The following is a 19,992-nucleotide window of genomic DNA, read 5'->3' on the forward strand; positions in this document are numbered from 1 at the left end:
GCTTTCACACTTTCCCAACATCAGGGTCTTTTCTTCTGGAACCTCTGGTCTACAACAAAGGACCAAGTGTCTGATTCCCAGGACCCAGCAAATCTGTCGGCTACTCAGGGGCAAGCCTACAACCATGGCATCACTTCAGGAGCCCTGTAACGCCCTCTTCCTTCACCCCATTCCACCTCCAGACAAGAGACCACCAGGCCTTAAGGACCATGTTTTCTTTCCCTTCCAACCCTCCCAGTCATGTCCTCCAACATCTTGCCAAAGAGAACACGGAACACTTGTACCACTTGCCTGGCTTGGCTTAAATAAGGTACCACCTGATAAGGCATTTCAGAATCTGTTTTATACCAGTTGCTGGAAAGCTAGTTCGTCGGGTTTCTTTCTTTTAGCCCACCGTCTTCACAACCGGCCCGACGAACGGGAGTCTCCTCTGGGTAACAGTCCCTTCTCTAGGTCTTTCTGAACGGAGACCCTGCCCAGCTTTATTTTCAACTTGCAAAGCCAAAAATGGCACCTCCGGATCTCACGGACGTAAACCACGAGCCCATCCCTGAATTACATCCATTCTCTGCTGCAGGTTCTTCTTGCAGCTGTTAAAAGGTTTTAAAGAGAACATTATTTTCGTTTAAAAAAAAAATAATAAGGACTAGAGATTTGCCCCTTTTGTTTTAAGCCGAAGGCAAGGGACTTGGAAAGCCACGGGGGCAGGCCAGATGGTGGATTCTTTTTCCGGTTTCCTCCCAGTCTTAACGGCAGAGAAGGTTTTCCCAAGGTCAGAAATCTGTTCCACCCCTGGTGATACCCAAATGGAGACTCTCTCTGAGCTACATAAGGAGGCGACAAAGTAAGGCATTTTCACACCTCGTTAATGAAATCATTTTGTTCCTCCCGCTCATCAGGCAGGGAACGTTAGCTGTGCTGGGGTAGGGGAGATCTTCGGTCAGCAGCAGCCCCTCTACCGTCTGGTGCTTAATGATTTAGAATAACAGCTGTGTGTGTTAACAATGCCTAAAATAACCAATTGCCAGTTTTAACAGCAGAGCTGGATCGCAAAGGAGGGAGGCTGGTGATGCTTCAGGGCTGCCCTATTGCAGTGGCCATGGACAGGAACATGGGTGAAACAGCTCCCACTTCTAACTGGACAGCAGAGCATGGCGAGGAAGGGGAGCTTGGGTTCCCACGGAGGGTCCCCAAGCTCTGCTTCAGGAGCTCGGCATCATCTGGATTTTGGAGTCCACCCTCTGGAGACCCTCCTGCACGGAGCTACCCTCAAAAGGCTCAGGATGTGTAGGAAAAGAGAGTCTGTTGCCCCGTTTCGGTTGTTCAGAGGGATGGGCCAGGCTCCGGGGGACGGGGCCCTTTATTGGATTGCTTCGCCGCGCCAGGTGCCTCCCTCGTGGCCACCCCACAGTTCACAGAGAAGCAGCGGCAAGTGGAGGGGGTGGGGGGGTGGCGTTAGGGAATTTCACCTTCCCTCCCTCCAGCGCTTCCTTCTTGCCTTCACTGATCACTTGTGCCATTTCAGGCCAAGTGAGAAACGCCCTGAGAACATTCTTCTAGCAACATCTTTTAGTCTATGGTTTGTCTTGGGTTCCCCCCCCCCAACATCAAATTGCTGAGTTTTAACTAAATGCTGCTGTTAGATTCTCTTGGGTTTTGTACTGGGGTTTTAACTTCAGACGCCTCTCTGGGATTAAAAATATATGCGTAGGCTGGTCTAAAGCAACGAGTGCAGAGCACCGTCCTTCTGATCACAATTCAAACAATGCTGGAACAAAAGCGACTACCTAAAGCACCCTTTCCACCCTTCGGGTCCCTTTTGGGCTGCTACTCCAGCAGTTGTGCTGCCAAGGGCTTCTGGGAGTTGCGGTCCAAGAACATCTGGTTGACCCAAGATTAGAAATCCCTGATCCAAGCGACTGTTTGCAAGATTTAATGTTAAGCAACACTGTTAATAAACCATTGATGGATAGCTCAGTTAAGTTTGCGTTTCAGGCTGCGGAACTAGACACGGGGAGTTCGATTCCCCACTGGGCCTCCTGTGCATAAAGCCAGCCTGTGTGGCCTTGCGCAAGCTGCACACTGATCCCAAGGCGCCAACACAAGAAGGGAAGGGTAAACTACTCTGGAGTGATCTCTACCTAAAACCTGCTGACAAGCCATACTACTATGTATTAAGCATTTATGGAGAGTCAAAAAAACAGACACACCCTTCCAAGAAATGGCTACAGTCTAAAGACTACGGCGAGAGGGGAAGAAAGTAAACCATGGTTTATGGCTTATCATGAGGAAGCAACAAACCATGGTTTTTGAATGATTTTTCTTTACTTAAAGCGGAGGTGGCACTCCAGAACTGGTTTACAACTCCCAACAGCTCTAGCCAGCACAGTCCATAGTGAAGGGTTAATGGAAGTTGTAGCTGAGCCCCTGGAAAAGGCACCCCCTTCATCAAATACAATGGTGGGAGGACAACAGCAGAGGTTGAGGGATGGGATTTCAGAAGTGCCTTGACACGAACAGGGATGGAATGTATGAAAGGCAGAAGAAGAAGAAAAAAAGGAGAAAAACGGGCCACAGAGGAAGAAGAGGGTAGGTGGGTGGGGAAGCACGGGGCTAAAAGTCTAGCTCAGAGACCAAAAAAACACACACCCTGTTTCACATCAGATCTCATGCTGGATTTTCAAGCACATCAGGAAAGGACAACCCAAAGCCGTCTCCACTTTGCCTTACTTAGGACGTGGTGGCTTTGCAGATCCGCTGCCGAATCAGGAAGGATTGAACTGGTTTGGAAAAGGGGCAAAGGGTCTCCCGCTCTTGCTCTTACCTTTGGTGTCGTTGACTGGATCCATGTGCCTGTAAATGTATCCTTCTAGGTAGGAATGAAACTTGGGGGTGGGGGGGAAGAAGGCCAGGCAGATGGACATGAGCTCCCAGCCTCGAGCCAGGCTCTCATAGCGGAAGTTCTCCGTGGTCTGTCGGCACAGCTGGATGTACAGTTCGTCCCGCAGGCCCTGCATGCTCCACCCTTTGGTGGCGATCTCCAGAGCCACGTTGAGTTGATCCGTCTTGGCCCGCCGGTCCCCCATGTACATCTGGATGAGCTTGAAGATCTCGCAGGCTTCCTTCTTGACGTTGCGGTCGGTGGTCATGATCATGGGCTTCTTGATGGACTCGCTGCTCCAAGCCAACATGTTGGCGATGGAGACTTTCCGCCGGAAGAGGCCCTGGGTGTGTTTGTTGAAGTGCTTGGAGGCCCAGTTCTCAATGTCCGTCTCCGAGGAAGGCTTCCGCAGGTTGAAGGTAGGGAAGACACAGCTGGTGCTAGGCATCATGTTCCGGTTTTGCCTGCTGCTCTCGAATTGCGCGCAGGCGCCAAGATCCTCCGACTATAGAAAAACAAGCAAAAAGAAAACAGGGTGATTTCCCCCTCCCTGCTTCCTAGGATAGAATTCTACCAACAAGGAAATGGAAAACCCCACCAGCCAGTTTCCCTTCTCCATGCTCTGCTGGTTGGGCTGGAAGTTACAACCACCAACGCTCGTCCAAAGCTGTGTTTCCTCCATGTTCTACTAAGTGTGTCACTTTCCTAAGAATTCTGCCTGTGATGTGGCAAGTCCTAGAAGCAACGGGCAACCCTTCCGCTTCCACTCCGCATGTCCCTTGGGCCCAGCTCCGTAGGCAGAGGTAACAATGACTACCTAATTCTTTGAGGGAAAGAGCATCTTTGGGTGTTGAACACTTCCGAGGAACCAGAAGCCATTCTGATACTCTTCCCGAGCTGGAAAAAGATCCACAGAGAAACAACAAATTGCACCCACAGAAGCAGCTGGAGTCACTTCTGTGTATTTTTTTTAAAGTCTTCTTCAGATCACAAATACCTAATCCCAACATGAACTAGAAATAGCATCAGCAGTCATGACAACCAGAAGCTTCTAGGATGTGACTCATTATTCTTATACTGCAGGTGTCAACGAAAGGGGAGTTGGAAGCTATGTGTGTTTAAGCCTGATGGGGAATGTCCCAGGCTGAATCTCGAGTTGGTTAACATGGCTGAGAGAGCTGATCTCCTTCATGCCCTGAAGAACTTCTGCCTGTCAGCTTTAGCAGTTTTGGGGGCTATAAGACGAAGCCTGTCAAGGACAGCTCCTTCCATTTAATACAGTATTTTATAATCATTTAATGCCTAAATATCAGTATTGTTTTACTTCTCAGTACACTTCTCAATAAACACACCTATGGTGTGTGATATTAATGACGTATTAAGTTGGTGTATTATTCCTACTTTAATGCTGCAATGATCTGTCTCAAATACATATTAAAAATGTAAAACATTGGCATTAAAAGGAAGAATCTGAAATTCTGCCCTATTAACTATTAGGCTTTGATCTGAATGCTCATTTTTGAGCTCTATTTTAAAGTGTGACAGAATAGACCAAATGAAGAATTTTACCAGCTTTTTACACTCTGTTAATATATTTTAAACAGATTCCAGCATTTGGGGACTTTGTATAACACTATGTAGTAAAACTGAGATGACAGGGAATTAACATTTTTTCAGACTGTTTGCAAGGACATTCAAAATTTGGAAACTGCTTCACCACTTTTTCCCCCTCTCAGCTAACCTAAATCCATCCCATAATGACACTTTCAACCATGTAAGGCTGCCTGATATCAAATAAGACTTTGGTGACCCCCTTGTCCTTTTCTGACTGATTGACTGATGGAGTGCTACCCTGTACAATCCCAGGGTCCTCCCTGCTTAGGCAAGGTCATTTTCAGCTCAGCTCAACTCTGTTCTGCACCTACTAAGTGAGTCCTCTACCCATTAAGCTCGGTCCCATTCCTGATAAATTATCACACCCCTTTCTTTACTCACACATCAAACAGTGTCCGCTTTTCAGCAAGGCCAGAGAGGTTATGGAATTATAACTTGTTTTTTTTAAAAAAAGGATGCATTGCAACGTTGAAAAACTCAAGAACACAGTTAGCAACACAGAATGTTCAACTCTTGCGCCTGACCCCTTTCGAAACGAGGGTCGCCTATATTCAAGGTAATCTCTGCAAGAGGTCAGCCAAGTGATCACATCCAAAAACTCCCAGCCCACCTCCGCCCAGGTTCTATTTCAAGCCATTGACTGATCATTCAAGTGTTACTCCAGGCCCAGGGAATTCCTCCTTCTTCTTCTTCTTGTCTAGATCCCAGGAAACAAGTGAAGGAAAGACACGATTTCTGGTTTCTTCTCATTACGATCAAACCTTTACCCAGGGATGTTTCCAATTACCCACATCCTGATGGGAGCCCTTAGGGTTTTTAAAATCATCATCAACATGCCGGCTCAAGCTGTCTGCCCCACTCTCCAGGCAGGTCACAAGGTCAAAACCAAGTGACACTAGATCCACGTCGAACACTGACGAATCTTAATGGGCCCTTGGAGCAAATCCACCCACCCTTTCCCACCCACCAGTCGAACCACCGTAGACTCTAAACAGGAGGTTAAAACAGATCTAGGATAAAGCTTATAATAAACCACAAACATTCTGTTAAGGTGTGCTGGGATCGGTCTGGAGTTCGGCAAGTTGGAAGCAGCTCTGGGAACAAGCCACATTATCACGAAGGGCCTTGGGAAGCCCAGACGCTTCAAGAAATGGGAAGAAGAAAGAGGCTCTGCCCTGGACAACATACGTTGGCCAGGGACGGGCCTTGCCTTCTGGGCAAGATGGAGAGCCCTAGAGTGGTCTGGGGTCAAGGGAGAAGCAGAGGAGCAGGTAACCCAATAAGCCATATCCGTCCACAAGAGTCTTGCTTTCTCGCTCCCAGTGTGTGCAAAGAAAAAAGGGCACTGGAGTTGAAAGTGATTTGCCACACTGTCAAGGGGGAAAAAAACAACACTCACAGCCAAGATGGTGGAACAAGTACTGGCATGGAGCCGATGAGGCTATTGCTACAACCAGCTCCTGCCTGCAACCCAAAGTTGGCCAATTCAGGGACCCATCAGAAGGACTTCGCTGGTTTCCAAAGCCATTTACAGGCCTGGCTTCCCTGCCTGATTCTTCCAAATTCTTCAACTTCAAAGATTCTGTCCTTCATCAGAGCACCTCTGATGAAGGATGCTTTTCTCCTTCTGTCCTGCTCACCCTGATTCTCTCTCTGTGTGTGTCACGCAGGCACAGGTAAGTGCTGTTAAGAGTGTTCCCGCTGAGAGACGGGGGTTCAAATCCCCACCGAGCCATGAAACTCTCTCGGTCATCTTAGGCCAGTCACTTGCTCCCATCCTGTCCCCCTTCTTGTGAGGACAAAGTGGGGAGGAAGAGAGCCAGGCAGGCTGCCAGGTGGATCACTGGACGAAAGGTGGGACAGAAAGGTCAGGAGGGATATTACTCAGGGCTCTGCAAGTGGTGGACTCTTGTCTCAGAGCTTTAATGGGGTGGACAGGGGCCCAGGAACTGCAGCTGAATCCTAACACTACGGGGGCTCTGTGGTTCAGTGGCTTCCATATCTGGGAACTGGGGTGCACTCCCCTTGAAATGCAGCCTGAGGGTACTTCTGGATCCCCCTCTACCACCAAAGGCCCAACAGAACTCACAGCTCAGAGCATCCATGGACATCTTTGGTAGGTATGATCATTTCTGGCAGCAACCATCTAGAGATAGCATCTCACACACTTGTAACTTCCTGACTAGACTACTGCAGCATACTCTAAATTGGTCTTCCCCTGAAGATGACACAGATGCTATAGCAAGCGCAACAACAACAAACCCTTATAACCTTTTAAACTATTTAAATTGTTTTAGATTGCTCTTGCTGTATCCTGTCAAGTTCTTGCGATCTAGGGTGGAATATAAATGTTCAAAACAAACTAATGATCAGACTTCCCAGATTGATTTTTTTTTCCCCAGCAGAATCTCCATTTTCCACCCTCGCCAGAAGGCTGAGTTGAGAACCATTTTTCCGGGACTGAAATCCTTTCCTGTAAGGAAACGCAACGCACAGAGAAAATGAAGAGTGCTCTTTCTTTAGAAAAAGCAGATTCAAAGGTCATGAATAAATAGTTACCAAAATCCTCCTTAGAAGCCCCTTCTAGCATGCATTTATGAATCGGATAGAAGGGGAGAGGGAGGGAGAGACTGAGACGGATTCATTCACACTATGCTGCAGATCAGCACGTTTGAAGTATGACTCATCCCAGTTTTCTGAAAGCTTGTTTTTTCACACGTTATTCTCACACCGTCTTTCATTATCCAGAATCAAATGGTTTCAGGCTAGTATTTTTTATGAAGGGGGGTTTTGAGGGGTGGGGGTGGCAATATTGCTGCATGGGAGTGCAACACTGATCTTGCGCTGGCAGAGCAAATCAACATTCTATAAGGCAGTTCTAAAAATAGAGGGAGGTCAAACAAAACATTATAACTTTTAATTAAACTGGGCTTCAGACCAGCATCAAATGTGAAAGTTACAACATATCCACCCAAAATAAAAATAAAAAAGCAACAACTCTAAAAATGTTATGTGCCATCTGTCAAGTCACTTCTGATGCATGGTGATTATATGAACTAATGACCTTAAAATGTCTTCTTTATGGAGTCTCACATTAAGTCAATCTCTCTCTTCCTGCTCTGCCTCCTTTCCTAGCAATACTGTCTTTTCTGCTCAGGTCTTGCAAACCAAATGCTGTTCCTTTATTGAGACAATTTGTCTCTGTGGCTTCCTTTATTGAGACAATCTGTCTCATGTTAGGTCTTCCTCTTTTCCTAATGCCCTCCTGCCACTTTTTCCAACAACATTTTCTGCTCAATTCCGTATGTGCATTATATGTGCATGGTACACGTAGGGTAGCCTCAGTTGACTCACTTTTGCTCGAGAGAGAGTTTGGGTTGGACTTGATCAAGCACCCACTTTTCTGCCTTTCCAGTTGTCTGTGGTATCTGTAGGACTCTCCTCCAACAGCACACTTCAAATGAGTTGCTTTTAATCCCTGTCCTTCTTTACTATCTGTCTTTTGCAGAGTATGGATGATTTTGACTTTTTGTTTCCAGTGACAATCTTTGTGAACGATAAGGCCACCGAAGCTTTGATGGCCTCAGGACTCTTCCATTACACTTTTTGCAGCAAAGATTATTTTTTAAAAACCATCTGCTTGTGCAATTTTAATCAATCTTTTGAGATTTTTGCAGCTGTCCTGTTTTTACAAAATAATATGAATAGATGTAAAATGTCAGTTAAATGAAAGAATGATACAAAGCCCTACTGGTTAAGATGCTGTGATGCAGTACAGCACCTTTGCAAGTGAAATTTTGAATATACCTATGTAACTTGAAAAACAGGAAAATTAAATAGTTGACAAAAAAAAAAAACAGAGCCCACAGCAAAGGTTATTTCGAAGATGTGCTTAACTTGAATCGGTTTTTAGTCGGTGCGTGTAGGCAGCTACCATATTCTTCTTCCTCCAAAACACTGAACCTTTTCATGCATGCAAAGAGATTAACGAGGATCAGAAAAACAAAGGAGAGGGATAAGCGGATGGTTCCAAGGAGACCCTTTGTAAGATGGGAGTGAATGAGCCACAGCGGTTCCAAAATGAATCCCCATTTTGGAAGAACCTTGATTTTGGGGAAGCAGAAGTAGTTGAAGGAATGGACAAACAAGAGATACCGGTCAAGTAGGAGATGCATGAGGTGGAGGGGGGAAGGATCTTTTTCGCTAAAAAGGGTGTGTAGGCATCCTTCAGTCTTGAGAGACTATGGTAACGTGCTCTGTACGAAGGTCTTGGAACAGTGCCTTGTGTGGCTGAGAAGGCCAATTCGAGAGTGACCGTCCCTTCCACACTGCAGACAAATACAGTCTGTCCCCTGTCCAGCTCCCTGGTTTTGCTTGTTTCGGGACTGCCTCTTTGTTTCGGCCTGCTGGACAAGTGTCTCTTCAAATTGGGAAAGGCCATGATGCACCGCCTGCCTCCAGGCTGAACGCTCAGAGGTCAGGGTTTCCCATCTGTTGAGGTCCATTCCTAAGTCCTTCAGATCCCACTTGCAGATGTCCTTGTAACACAGCTGTGGTCTCCCTTGGGGGCGGCTTCCCTGCACTAATTCTCCATACAGGAGATCTTTTGGAATCCAACCATCAGCCATTCTCGCGACGTGCCCAAGCCAACGTAGACGGCGCTGTTTCAAAAAGGGTATAACTACCAAAACTGAAGGATTTGTCATCTCATGCCTTCCAGAGCCGCAGTTCCAACTTTTTCCTGCCCAGAAGGACCCTACTGCACAACAAATTAACAGAGGGGTCCCTTCCTTCGGAAACTCTACTTTGCATTAGCACGCATTCGTTTGAAACACTGTCTCGGGTGTGAATCAAATCTGGCCTCTGAAAGGTGGCACAACAGTCCATTTAAAACACTGGGAAACAGATAAAGGGAAGTGTGATTGATGGAAAGGCTCTTTTGAACAGGTTTGTCTAAATATGGAAAGCACTGTTGGCAAACATGCCAGTGTTCTGTGGAAGGGCTCAGGCAGAGCTTTCAAAAGGCTGGAACTGATCCGCAAGGTTGAGTTTATTCGCAGCAGAACGATGCGAATGAGTGACTTCTGGCATCAAGGTTTGGAAGATAATCAATGGAATTTTCAGACAATCCAGCGGCAGTTTTATTAATGAATTCACCTGCCTAGATCCTGCTATTTGCTTGTCAGCAACAGTAAAAACTATCTTTCTTCTGTAATGCGCTCTACGTGGGGCTACCTTTGGGGTTGCTGCGGAAACTACAGGTGGTGCAGAATGCGGCGGCCAGATTAATCAGCGGTGTGAAAAAATACCAACATATTTCACCCACTCTGGCTGCCTTGCATTGGCTGCCCATCCGTTTCCGCATCGACTTCAAAGTGTTGATGCTCACGTATAAAGCCCTAAACGGTTTAGGGCCTCGATATCTGGCGGAACACCTTCTACCACCAAGATCTACCCGTGTCACCCGCGCGAGCCAGGAGGTAAGGTTGAGGAGCCTAACGCCGAGGGAGGCCCGGAAGGAGAAGACAAGAAATAGGGCCTTCTTGGCGGTGGCTCCTCGCCTCTGGAACAACTTACCTCCTGTGATCCGCAGGTCTCCCTCGCTGGGTGTCTTCAAGAAGCAATTGAAGACATGGTTGTTCCGGCAGGCCTTTCCATCATACTCCTCTTGACCCCCCTTTTTTTTGTTTTTGTTTTTTGTTTTGTGTATTATATGATTTAATGTAGTGCCTTCTTCTTTTAGAATTGTCTGTTTTCGTTGTGTTATATTATTTTTATGGTTGTTAGCCGCCTAGAGTGGTCCATTTGGACCAGATAGGCGGGGTATAAAATAAATAAATAATAAATAAATAATAAATAAATAAAGAGGGTGACCCCCCCAGGGTCATTATGAAATTCAGTGATTCACCGAAGTCTGAGATTAGAAATGGGGGTATTCGTATACCAATATCCCTGAACAGGTGGCGTTAACGAGGGTCCAGCCCCATGGAGCCGGACAGACCACTCACTGATCCGACGTGGGCGCGGACGGCGCGGTTCTACCCATGGCTCTGCCCTGCGCGATCCGCTTGCCCTTCCTGGCAGGAGGCGGGAGGACAAGCCTCGCTGCTAGGGTTGAAGAGTGGCAAGCGGATTGCATGCTGCGGAGCCACTGGTAGAATCATGCCGTCCACGTCCATGTCGGATCAGTGAGTGGACCATCCGGCCCCATGGGGCTGGACCCTCATTAATGCCACCTGTGCAGGGATATTCGTATACGAATACCCCAGTCTCTGTCTGAGACTCATTTTGTATGGAGAAACTGAATGATCAAAAGCGAGGGAGCTAGGCAGACATAAAGAAAAAGCATGTATGAGCGTGTTTCTCCAATTCGTAATTCATGTACACAACCCTCATTCACACACTCTAATAATACTTAAGTAGGGGTTCTCTATTTTCTGATGCATGACAATTATAGATGATGGATGACTCGGCTGATCACATATGCCAACATCCATCTGTGCCGAGGCCGTGTGTGATTATTTGTTACGGGATCCATGTCTTCGGTAAAGACCTAGGATTTCTCTTCTCTCTTTATTTACTATTGTGACAAACCCAGACCTACTGGGATATGTCACACAGTTACACTAAGCTGCCACCAACCATTCCCCTTAAGAAGTCACACAGACCAGGGATGGATTTTTAAACAATAAAAGAATAAGGTTTATTTTAAATACACACAGGGAAAAATAAACAATCAGGTGAATAATATAAAGTAACGTGGCTTATTCTCACTCATACAAGCATACAGTTTGGTTCACCCAGAACCTTAACTTAAAGCCCAGACCCTGAACCTATCAGTTCTGGCTAACCAACAGACACCTGAACCTATCAGGTTGGTACTCTGACACACAGTAGTACCCTGTCTGACACACAGACTCCACACCAACTCCTTCTTCCCAGCTGCTGCTTCGTCTGCTTAGCTTCTCCACACACGCATCACATATTTATACAGTACAGCCCCTCCTCCTGATGTCCCGCCTTCCACTCCCCATAGGATGGAACTTTCCCTCCAAACCCATGACAGACAGGTAACATCAGTGCTGTATGTAACACCTCCCCTCTTTATAAGTTGTTTTGTAGGGGGAAAGCTAAGGTGCTTTTCACCAAAAAACAACCTGTATAAAATACACAACAACAGTTATACATACCATATTATACTTACTCATACTTACATTCTAAGTTAAACCATAGCAAATATGCATTTAAACATTTACCATATACAGTACATCAATTTACCTTTATTAATACAAACCAAATTCAAAACCAGGTACATTTTACTTTTTATCAGCATTATATACACATAGTCCATGTTCTTTCGCCGTCTTCATTCTTCAGGTCTTCTTGATAAGGCGTCAGCAACACAGTTCACTGACCCTCTGACCACCTTCACTTCAAAGTCATAGTCCTGTAGGTTTAAAGCCCACCTCATAAGTTTGCTATTGTGGGTTTTCATTGTCTTTAACCATTGCAATGGTGAATGGTCAGTACACAGAATAAAATGTCTTCCCCAGATGTAAGGCTTGGCCTTCTGGATCGCGTAGACTATGGCCAAACACTCCTTCTCCACGGTTGCCAAATGTCTCTCACCTTTTTGAAGTTTCCTACTCAGGTAGGACACTGGATGCTGGTCACCATTCTCATCCTCCTGGCACAGAACTGCTCCTACCCCGCTGTTAGACGCATCGGTGTAGATGATGAACTCCCGGTCGAAGTCTGGAGCACGCAGGACTGGATAGTTGATTAACGCCTCCTTCAACCTCTGGAACGCCGCCTCACAGTCGCTGGTCCACGGGATGCGGTCATCAGCCTTCTTCCTCGTCAGATCGGTCAGCGGAGCCGCAATCTCGCTAAACCTCGGGATGAACTTTCTGTAGTAGCCCACCAACCCAAGAAATGATTTGACCTTTTTCTTGGTGTTGGGTCTAGGCCAATCACGAACAGCTTCTATTTTGGCCTCCAGGGGTTTTATCACTCCTCCCCCTACCATGTGACCCAAGTATTTTATTTCTGGGCTACCCAGCTGACACTTGCTGGCCTTTACTGTTAGCCCTGCTGCACTTAACCTCTGCAGCACTAACTCCAGGTGTATCAGGTGATCTTCCCAGGTATTACTGAAGATCCCTATGTCGTCAATGTAGGCCACTGTAAAGTCACTGAGCCCTGCCAAGGTCTGGTCCATCAGCCTTTGGAATGTGGCTGGTGCATTTCTGAGACCAAAGCTCAGGACTCGAAACTCATAGAGACCAAAAGGGCTGCAAAAGGCAGTCTTTTCTTGATCCCTGGGATCAATTCTTAATTGCCAATATCCCTTTACCAGGTCCAATGATGAGATGAACCGACAACCCCCTATGGTTTCAATCAGGTTGTCTAGCCTGGGCATTGGGTAGGCATCAGGAGTGGTTACACGGTTTAATTTCCTGTAATCAACACAAAACCTAATGCTCCCATCAGGCTTGTCCACAAGGACTATCGGAGAGGACCAAGGACTAGAAGAGGGGACGATTATGTTCTCCCTAAGCATCTCGTCCAGCTCCTTCCGCACCTTGTCCCTATAGGGTCCCGTTACTCGGTATGGGGATACTGCCTGCGGGGGTGCATCCCCTGTGTGGATCCGATGCATCACTCCCTTCACTATCCCCGGCTTGTTGGAAAACACCTGCTGATATTTACTAAGCAGCATTTTTAGTTCTTGCTGCTGGTCTTGGGTGAGTGCAGGACTGATCTTTACTTCCTCTGGGTTGTATTTTACTTCCCCTCTACCCTCCCAGAAGGGTAATTCAGCTTCCTCACTCTCAGCTGATTTTATCGCGAATAAAACCCTCTGTTCCCCTCTGTAGTAGGGTTTTAGGGCATTCACATGAACCACCCTCCTTGCTTGGTTCTTCTCCTGCTCTATTAGGTAGTTCAGGTCTGACATCTTGGAAATGACCCTATATGGTCCTGCCCATTTGAGCTGCAGTTTATTCTCTCTGCAGGGCCTAAGCCAAAGCACTTCCTCCCCTGGGTCAAAGTGCCTCTCTCTAGCTTTGTGGTCATACCATGTTTTCTGTCTGACCTTCTGAGCTTGCAGGTTTTCTGCTGCCAGCTCTAGATTTCTCCTTAGGTCATTCATCAAGGTGTCTATGTATGTCACAACATCTTGTGGGTCATCCTGGGTGATCTGCTCCCAATCTTGTTTGATCAAATCAAGGGGCCCTTTCACCCCTAAGTGTGCAGCAACCATGTCAGAGTGCCCCCTTTGTAAGATCATGGGGCGATACTTTTCAGGTACCACCAGCTGACTTCTGATCCCATCTCCAACTTTTGAGATATTCCTCAGGATCTCTCTATATAAAATCCCCTTTTTCTCCAGAAATCTCACTGGGGTTTCAGGTGTTAGCTGGGCGTCAGTCACCTGTTCAAAACACTTTTGGAGAGTGGCGTCTGCCTTTTGCTCCTGTCCAAATCTGCTGTCTGTGGTTAAGGTTTCCACCACAGCTTCTGAACTTCCCTCTGCTACCGTCTCTGGCTCATCATTACCCCCCTGAACTGTCCCTGTGGTGGCTTGTGAGCGTGTAATCACTAGCACCCTTTTCACATGTTCAACCAGGTCATTTCCCACGAGCACGGCTGCTGGCAGAGTCGATGAAATCGCTAGCCGCCAAGCTCCCCTCCAGCCTTGAAAGTTGACAGGTACCTCTGCTACTGGCAGAGAGATTACCTGCCCCTCAATCCCTGCCACCTTTATGCTCTCATTTGGGATTATAAACTCCCTAGGAACAATATCTGGATGGCACAGGGTTACCTGGGAACAAGTGTCCCGCAGCCCCCTATACTGACGGTCAAGTATTCCTACGTCCACCCCAGCTGTCTCAAACAACGGAGAATCTGTTTTCACCAGCAAGCAGCGCTTTACCTCCACAAGAGGACCATTTTCCTCAGCCTGATCAGCAGAGGTAGCTGTTCCAGACTGAGTAGTCATGGCAACCGGCTCCCTCAGTGACAATGAGCCTTGCTCTTTCTGGACACAGAACACAGCTTTTGGCTTGGTCCCACTAGCATTCTGAGGCACCATTCCTTTTAGCTGCTTTAATTTCTCACACTCTGAGATTAGATGACCCTTTCCCTGACAGAAATAACATTTTCTGGTGTATTTTGATTCTCTCTCATCTTGTTTTGGTTTTCCCTCCAAAATCTGAGGTCTTAGTTTCATGTCTGAGGGCTTCCCTTCACCATGGGCCCCTCCCCCTTGCTGGCTTTTCCCTGGTCCCTGAGAGTACTTGCTGTAGGTTTCTTTGGGTTTACCTACAGATTTCCCCTCACCCAAGGGCTTTCTTATTTGGGAAATAAAATCTGCGATCTCTGCGGCTGCTGCCACAGATTTCGGTTTCCTTTCCCTCACCTGGAATTTCAATTCCCCATGCAGGACTGAATAGAACTGTTCCAGCGCTATCAAATCTTTAAGCTGCTCATAGGTCTCTGTCCCTTCCTGCGATAGCCATTTCTCAAGCAGCCTCACCAATTGGGCCCCCACTTGGGTAAAAGTCTGTTCTGGTTTTTTTGTGAGGGACCTGAATCTTTGTCTCAGCTGCTCTGCATTTATCCCATGTCTGGCAAACACCAGTTTTTTAAACTCTGCAAAATCTTTCATCAGTTCCTCAGGCATCTCGGCATAGACCTCAGCCAGGCTACCACTGATTAAAGATCGCATGATGGTCATCTTCTCAGTTTCCCTCACTGAGAAGTCCACAAACGCTCTCTCCACTAAGGAAAAGAACACCTCAGGACAATCTCCCTTGTGGTACACAGGGAATTTCTTCAGGTCAGCTTTAGACAGTTGGCCTCCCTCAGAATCCCTATTATTATTATTGTTCTGATTCATCAGTTCCAGTTTTTTTAATTCAAACGCCATTTTCTCTCTCTCCAATGCCAATTCAAATTGTCTCTGTCTCTCTCTTTCCCTTTCCTCCATTTCAAATTGCCGCTGTTTCTCTCTTTCCCTTTCTTCTCTTTCCCTTTCCCTTTCCTCCACTTCAAATTGCCTCATCCTCAGTTCATGCTGTTGGGCTATGAGCAATTTTCTAAGTTCTGGGTTCTGCTCTCCTGTGCTGTCACCTTGCACTGAGCCAAATTCATCCTCAGAACCTTGGTCAATCTGGGGGTCTTTCACTTCACTCATTTCGGCCATCTGGCTTCGAGTCAAGGGCATAATCCCCCCTCAGAACAGGCTGCTTTAAAAAGTCAAGCCTCAAAATAAAACGACCACTTTTTTCCTTTTTGCCTCAGAACCAGCTCTCCCTAGAGATTGCTGCTGTTCTTCAGCACTAACTTGCAACAGTATCGAGTCAGAGCCTACCCCCCTCTGCTGGGCCTCTCAGCTGGCAAGCTAGCTCGCTGTTACTACGCAGTTTTGCCTCAGCTTTTTCCCGCCAAAACTAGGCTGCCTCAGAGCACCTTAATCTAAGTCTCCCCAGTTGGCACGTTCTTCTACTAGCGCACCTCCCCGTGAGGTACACCTAGAAGATTACCTACGCGCCTCAGACTGTCCCTGACTAGACCCCCCTTGCTCTGGGCACACTTGCCAAGGCTTTGCTGGACCGCTGGACAACTGGACCAGTCGTATCCCACACGCTGGACACCAATCAATGTGACAAACCCAGACCTACTGGGATATGTCACACAGTTACACTAAGCTGCCACCAACCATTCCCCTTAAGAAGTCACACAGACCAGGGATGGATTTTTAAACAATAAAAGAATAAGGTTTATTTTAAATACACACAGGGAAAAATAAACAATCAGGTGAATAATATAAAGTAACGTGGCTTATTCTCACTCATACAAGCATACAGTTTGGTTCACCCAGAACCTTAACTTAAAGCCCAGACCCTGAACCTATCAGTTCTGGCTAACCAACAGACACCTGAACCTATCAGGTTGGTACTCTGACACACAGTAGTACCCTGTCTGACACACAGACTCCACACCAACTCCTTCTTCCCAGCTGCTGCTTCGTCTGCTTAGCTTCTCCACACACGCATCACATATTTATACAGTACAGCCCCTCCTCCTGATGTCCCGCCTTCCACTCCCCATAGGATGGAACTTTCCCTCCAAACCCATGACAGACAGGTAACATCAGTGCTGTATGTAACAACTATTTCCAGTTGTTTCCTTAGGTCAGGTGACTTTTTAAAAGACACTTATCAGAACCTTTGTGCTGGTTGCTTGAAAAGCAATACATGAAGAGGAGGTTACCAAAAAACACACGGTTTCATCAATTGTCACTTAACCAGATGATAGGTAGAAAGGCATGCTGTTTTGTTAATGGGCACCAGTGACAAAATTGGTCAATTTCAATAGCACGTCCTGGCTGATAGACTAAATAAGATGAATGAATAAATAAAGCAGCCCTGCAGACTAATGAAGCTGAGGGTCAGTGGAGGCAAAGAAAATAATTGGTGATGCCAAGAAGGTTCAGCTGCTAGAGGAGTAAAGAGACACGGAAGAACATTAAAATAACCAGCATATCTTTCTTTTTTGTAATTAGTTCAGCTGTACACTGTGGCGTGTGGTTCACCTGCAGTTGTTGTGGTTTAGTCGTTAAGTCGTGTCCGACTCTTCGTTACCCCATGCACCTGCAGTACTGCAGCCAAAGCTCTCCTCACGGCGCAGCTTCAATCCCAGGCAGCCGGCTCAAGGTTCATTCCGCCTTCCATCCTTCCAGGGTCAGTAAACTGAGTACCCAGCTCACATGGGGGGGGGGGGATGTGTAGCTTGCATAATTACATTGTAAACTGCCCAGAGAGGACTTTTTTAAGCGCTAAGGGGCGGTTTAGAAGCAGCTCGCTTTGCTTGACCGCCTTTAAAGACAAACCCAGAGAAAACTTGTTCTTGACGCGGCCTTAATCTGTACTGAAATCAAAAGACGCTCAATATGCATGTCCCCAGCGCTGCCTTGCTAAGGGCGAAATGGTTTTCTCTCGCAATTGAACATGGTGGAAAACGACACCTCCAACGGGCGCACCCTGCTTTGCACCTCTTACCTGGGACGGATGCAGGTAGGGCTCCGGAGAAGCCAAGTTGGTTTGCACGGAGACGCTCTTCTCCAACAGGATCTGCGGAAAGCCCAGCTTCTCGAAGGTGTTGCGCTTCCAGTGCTTGTTCTCCTGCTGGGCCAGAGCTTCGTCCTCGCTGAAGGCGCGCACCACGGGGCCCGGCATGGGGAGAGGCACCGCCCCGTCGCTCTCGTAGCCCGAGCCGTCCTTCTGGGAGTCCCAGCTGCTGCGCTGCTTCATGTGGTAGTGAGCCTGCTGGGCTTCCCACGCCAGCCGAGCCTGGGCCAAGAAAGGCTCCGGGAAGCCCCTCGTGCACTCCGCCTCCACGGACCGGCTCTCCATGCGGCTCATCTGGGGCCGGCCGCAACTGGACGGGGGCCTCTCCTCGGGAGGCCCTTCCTCCCGCTCTCCGGAGCCGTCGGTGGAGGACGTGTTGGGGTCGTAGGAAAGCGAGGGCTTCCTGCTCTTCCGCTTGCGGGTGCCGGGGGAGTAGCCGGTGGAGGACAGGGTGTTCTGCTGGCTGGACCACGACATGGAGTCTTCCCCCTGCGAGGCCGGGCCGGCGGGCGGGCTGTGCCGGAAATCGGTCCCTTCCATGCTGCTGTAATCCCCCGATTTGACCTCCAGGCGCTGGTCCCTGACCAGGCAGGGGCTGTGCTGAAGGGAGTAGGATCCCCCGATGGGGTTGGGAGAGTATTTATGCCGGAGGCCAGCCTTCATCTTTGGGCTGGAGCCCGACTGCTCGACGTAGACCAGCTGCCGGACGTACTCCTTGCCGGCGGGGCTGTACTCCAAGCTCATGTAGCGGTCGGGCCCCTTCTGCTTGGTCAGGACCAGCTGCTGGTAGGGGGAGTTGGAGCCTTGCTTGGGGGACTGCAGGAACGGGTGGGGCTTCCGGATGGGGGACTTCTGGGGCGAGCCGGCTTTATAGCTCCCGCTGGCCTCAAACTGCATGTCCACCGGCGGCTCGTCGTAGATGGGGGCCTGGTACTCCATGGGCGGCTCCTCGTAGAGGGGGGGCTCGTAGGCGTAGCGCGGGGAGGACGGCTGGGACTCGCTGGAGTGCTTCCGGTGCTGGGCCTGGAGCGGGGAGCAGAAGGACTCGCCTCGGCCCATCAGCGGGGAGCAGCTGCCCGAGTGGTCCGCCCGCTTCAGGAAGGGGGACTGCTTCCGTTCGGGGAAGAAGACCGAGTTGTCCGAGTCCGGGGTGAATGTCTGGAGGTTGGGGGACGGCTGGCCCCCCGACGGCCGGCGGGATCGCGTGCCCTGCTGGTTGTCCAAGGTGTAGCCATTGCCCTGGTGCACGAGGAAGCTGGGTTCACGGTCTGTCACCTTGATAAGCATTCGCTCTTTTGTCCCCGTGTTCCACCTGAGAGACGACGCCCTGAGCAGAAGAGAGAAAGAAAGGAGACACAGTGAGGCAGCCAGAAAGAGGAAGGGCACCGGAGAAGCCTTCTGGGGGGAAATATCCTTGTTACGCTACACGGCTCGGGCACAAATTATGGCAAGTATGCAACACGGAAGGAACAAAAGCCCAGTTCGGAAGAGCTTACGAAGTTCATCGGGATATTCCAGTACATTAGGACCGCCTTCTCTATAGGATCCGTATCTACTTCTTCCCTTATTCATGGGATGGAAATATTGAAAATATTAAAAGCAAAATCCTAGAAATATATATATATTTCTAAAGATGAAGTTATCAGAACTGGCCACTAGAGGGAGCAGGAGTACACACTATGTATAGCGTTCGCTATTGAAATAGTGTTTGCTATAATCTGTGTTTTTCAGCATCCGTAGGAGGGGCTGGAACTGCACATACAGGCAGAAAGTGTTTATAAGATTCAAATCACACCAAAACCACCGGGGAGGGGGAAATAACACTTGCTGGTTTGAGCACATGACTTGGGGCTCCCTGTCACATCTGGAAGAGCCAAAAATCCAAGAGAACCAAAAAACTAGTATATCAGCTCGCCATCTGCTGATCTCCAAGGAAAAAGAGACACCGCCTTCACAGGTCAAATACAGTGTCTACAAAAAGCATCAAGGACATGAAGTCACGGATCAAAGGAGGAGAGTGTTTCTGCATGTTCTATGGCAGTGGTACCCAACCTTTTTGGAACCATGGACCAGTGGGGGGCGGGCTCCATGCGCGAGGGGGAGGGGGCATGGAGCGTGACACGCCCTGCCCCTGTGAGCACAACACACAACCATGCGAGCACAACACGCCCACCGTGCGTGCATGCAGGGGTTGGAGATCCATCTCCGCGGCCCAGTCTTGGGACGCCCACGGACCGGCACCAGGCCACGGGCCGGGGGTTGGGGACCCCTGTCCTACAGTAAAGAGAGAGTATTAAAGCACCAGCCTGTTCACTTGAGACAAAAAGGAGAAAATTAGAAAGGAATAAGAGAGAGACAACA

At 48.3% G+C, this 19,992-nt stretch overlaps 1 protein-coding gene across 3 annotated transcripts in view; it reads right to left on the bottom strand.

Annotated features, from left to right (window-relative positions):
- The window catches only part of ARHGAP39 (Rho GTPase activating protein 39), a 202,704-nt gene that overhangs the window by 37,148 nt on the left and 145,564 nt on the right, over positions 1 to 19,992 (bottom strand). For all 3 annotated transcript variants that reach the window (XM_072999428.2, XM_078392036.1, XM_078392035.1), the window contains exons 4-5: positions 17,563 to 18,958; positions 2,825 to 3,386 (exon numbers count right to left, since the gene is read on the bottom strand). In XM_072999428.2, the coding sequence (XP_072855529.2) occupies positions 2,825 to 3,386; positions 17,563 to 18,958 (1,958 nt within the window). The remainder of the gene's footprint in view (positions 1 to 2,824; positions 3,387 to 17,562; positions 18,959 to 19,992) is intronic.

This window comes from Pogona vitticeps, chromosome 4 (genome assembly GCF_051106095.1).
Source record: "Pogona vitticeps strain Pit_001003342236 chromosome 4, PviZW2.1, whole genome shotgun sequence".
Taxonomy (NCBI): domain Eukaryota; kingdom Metazoa; phylum Chordata; class Lepidosauria; order Squamata; family Agamidae; genus Pogona; species Pogona vitticeps.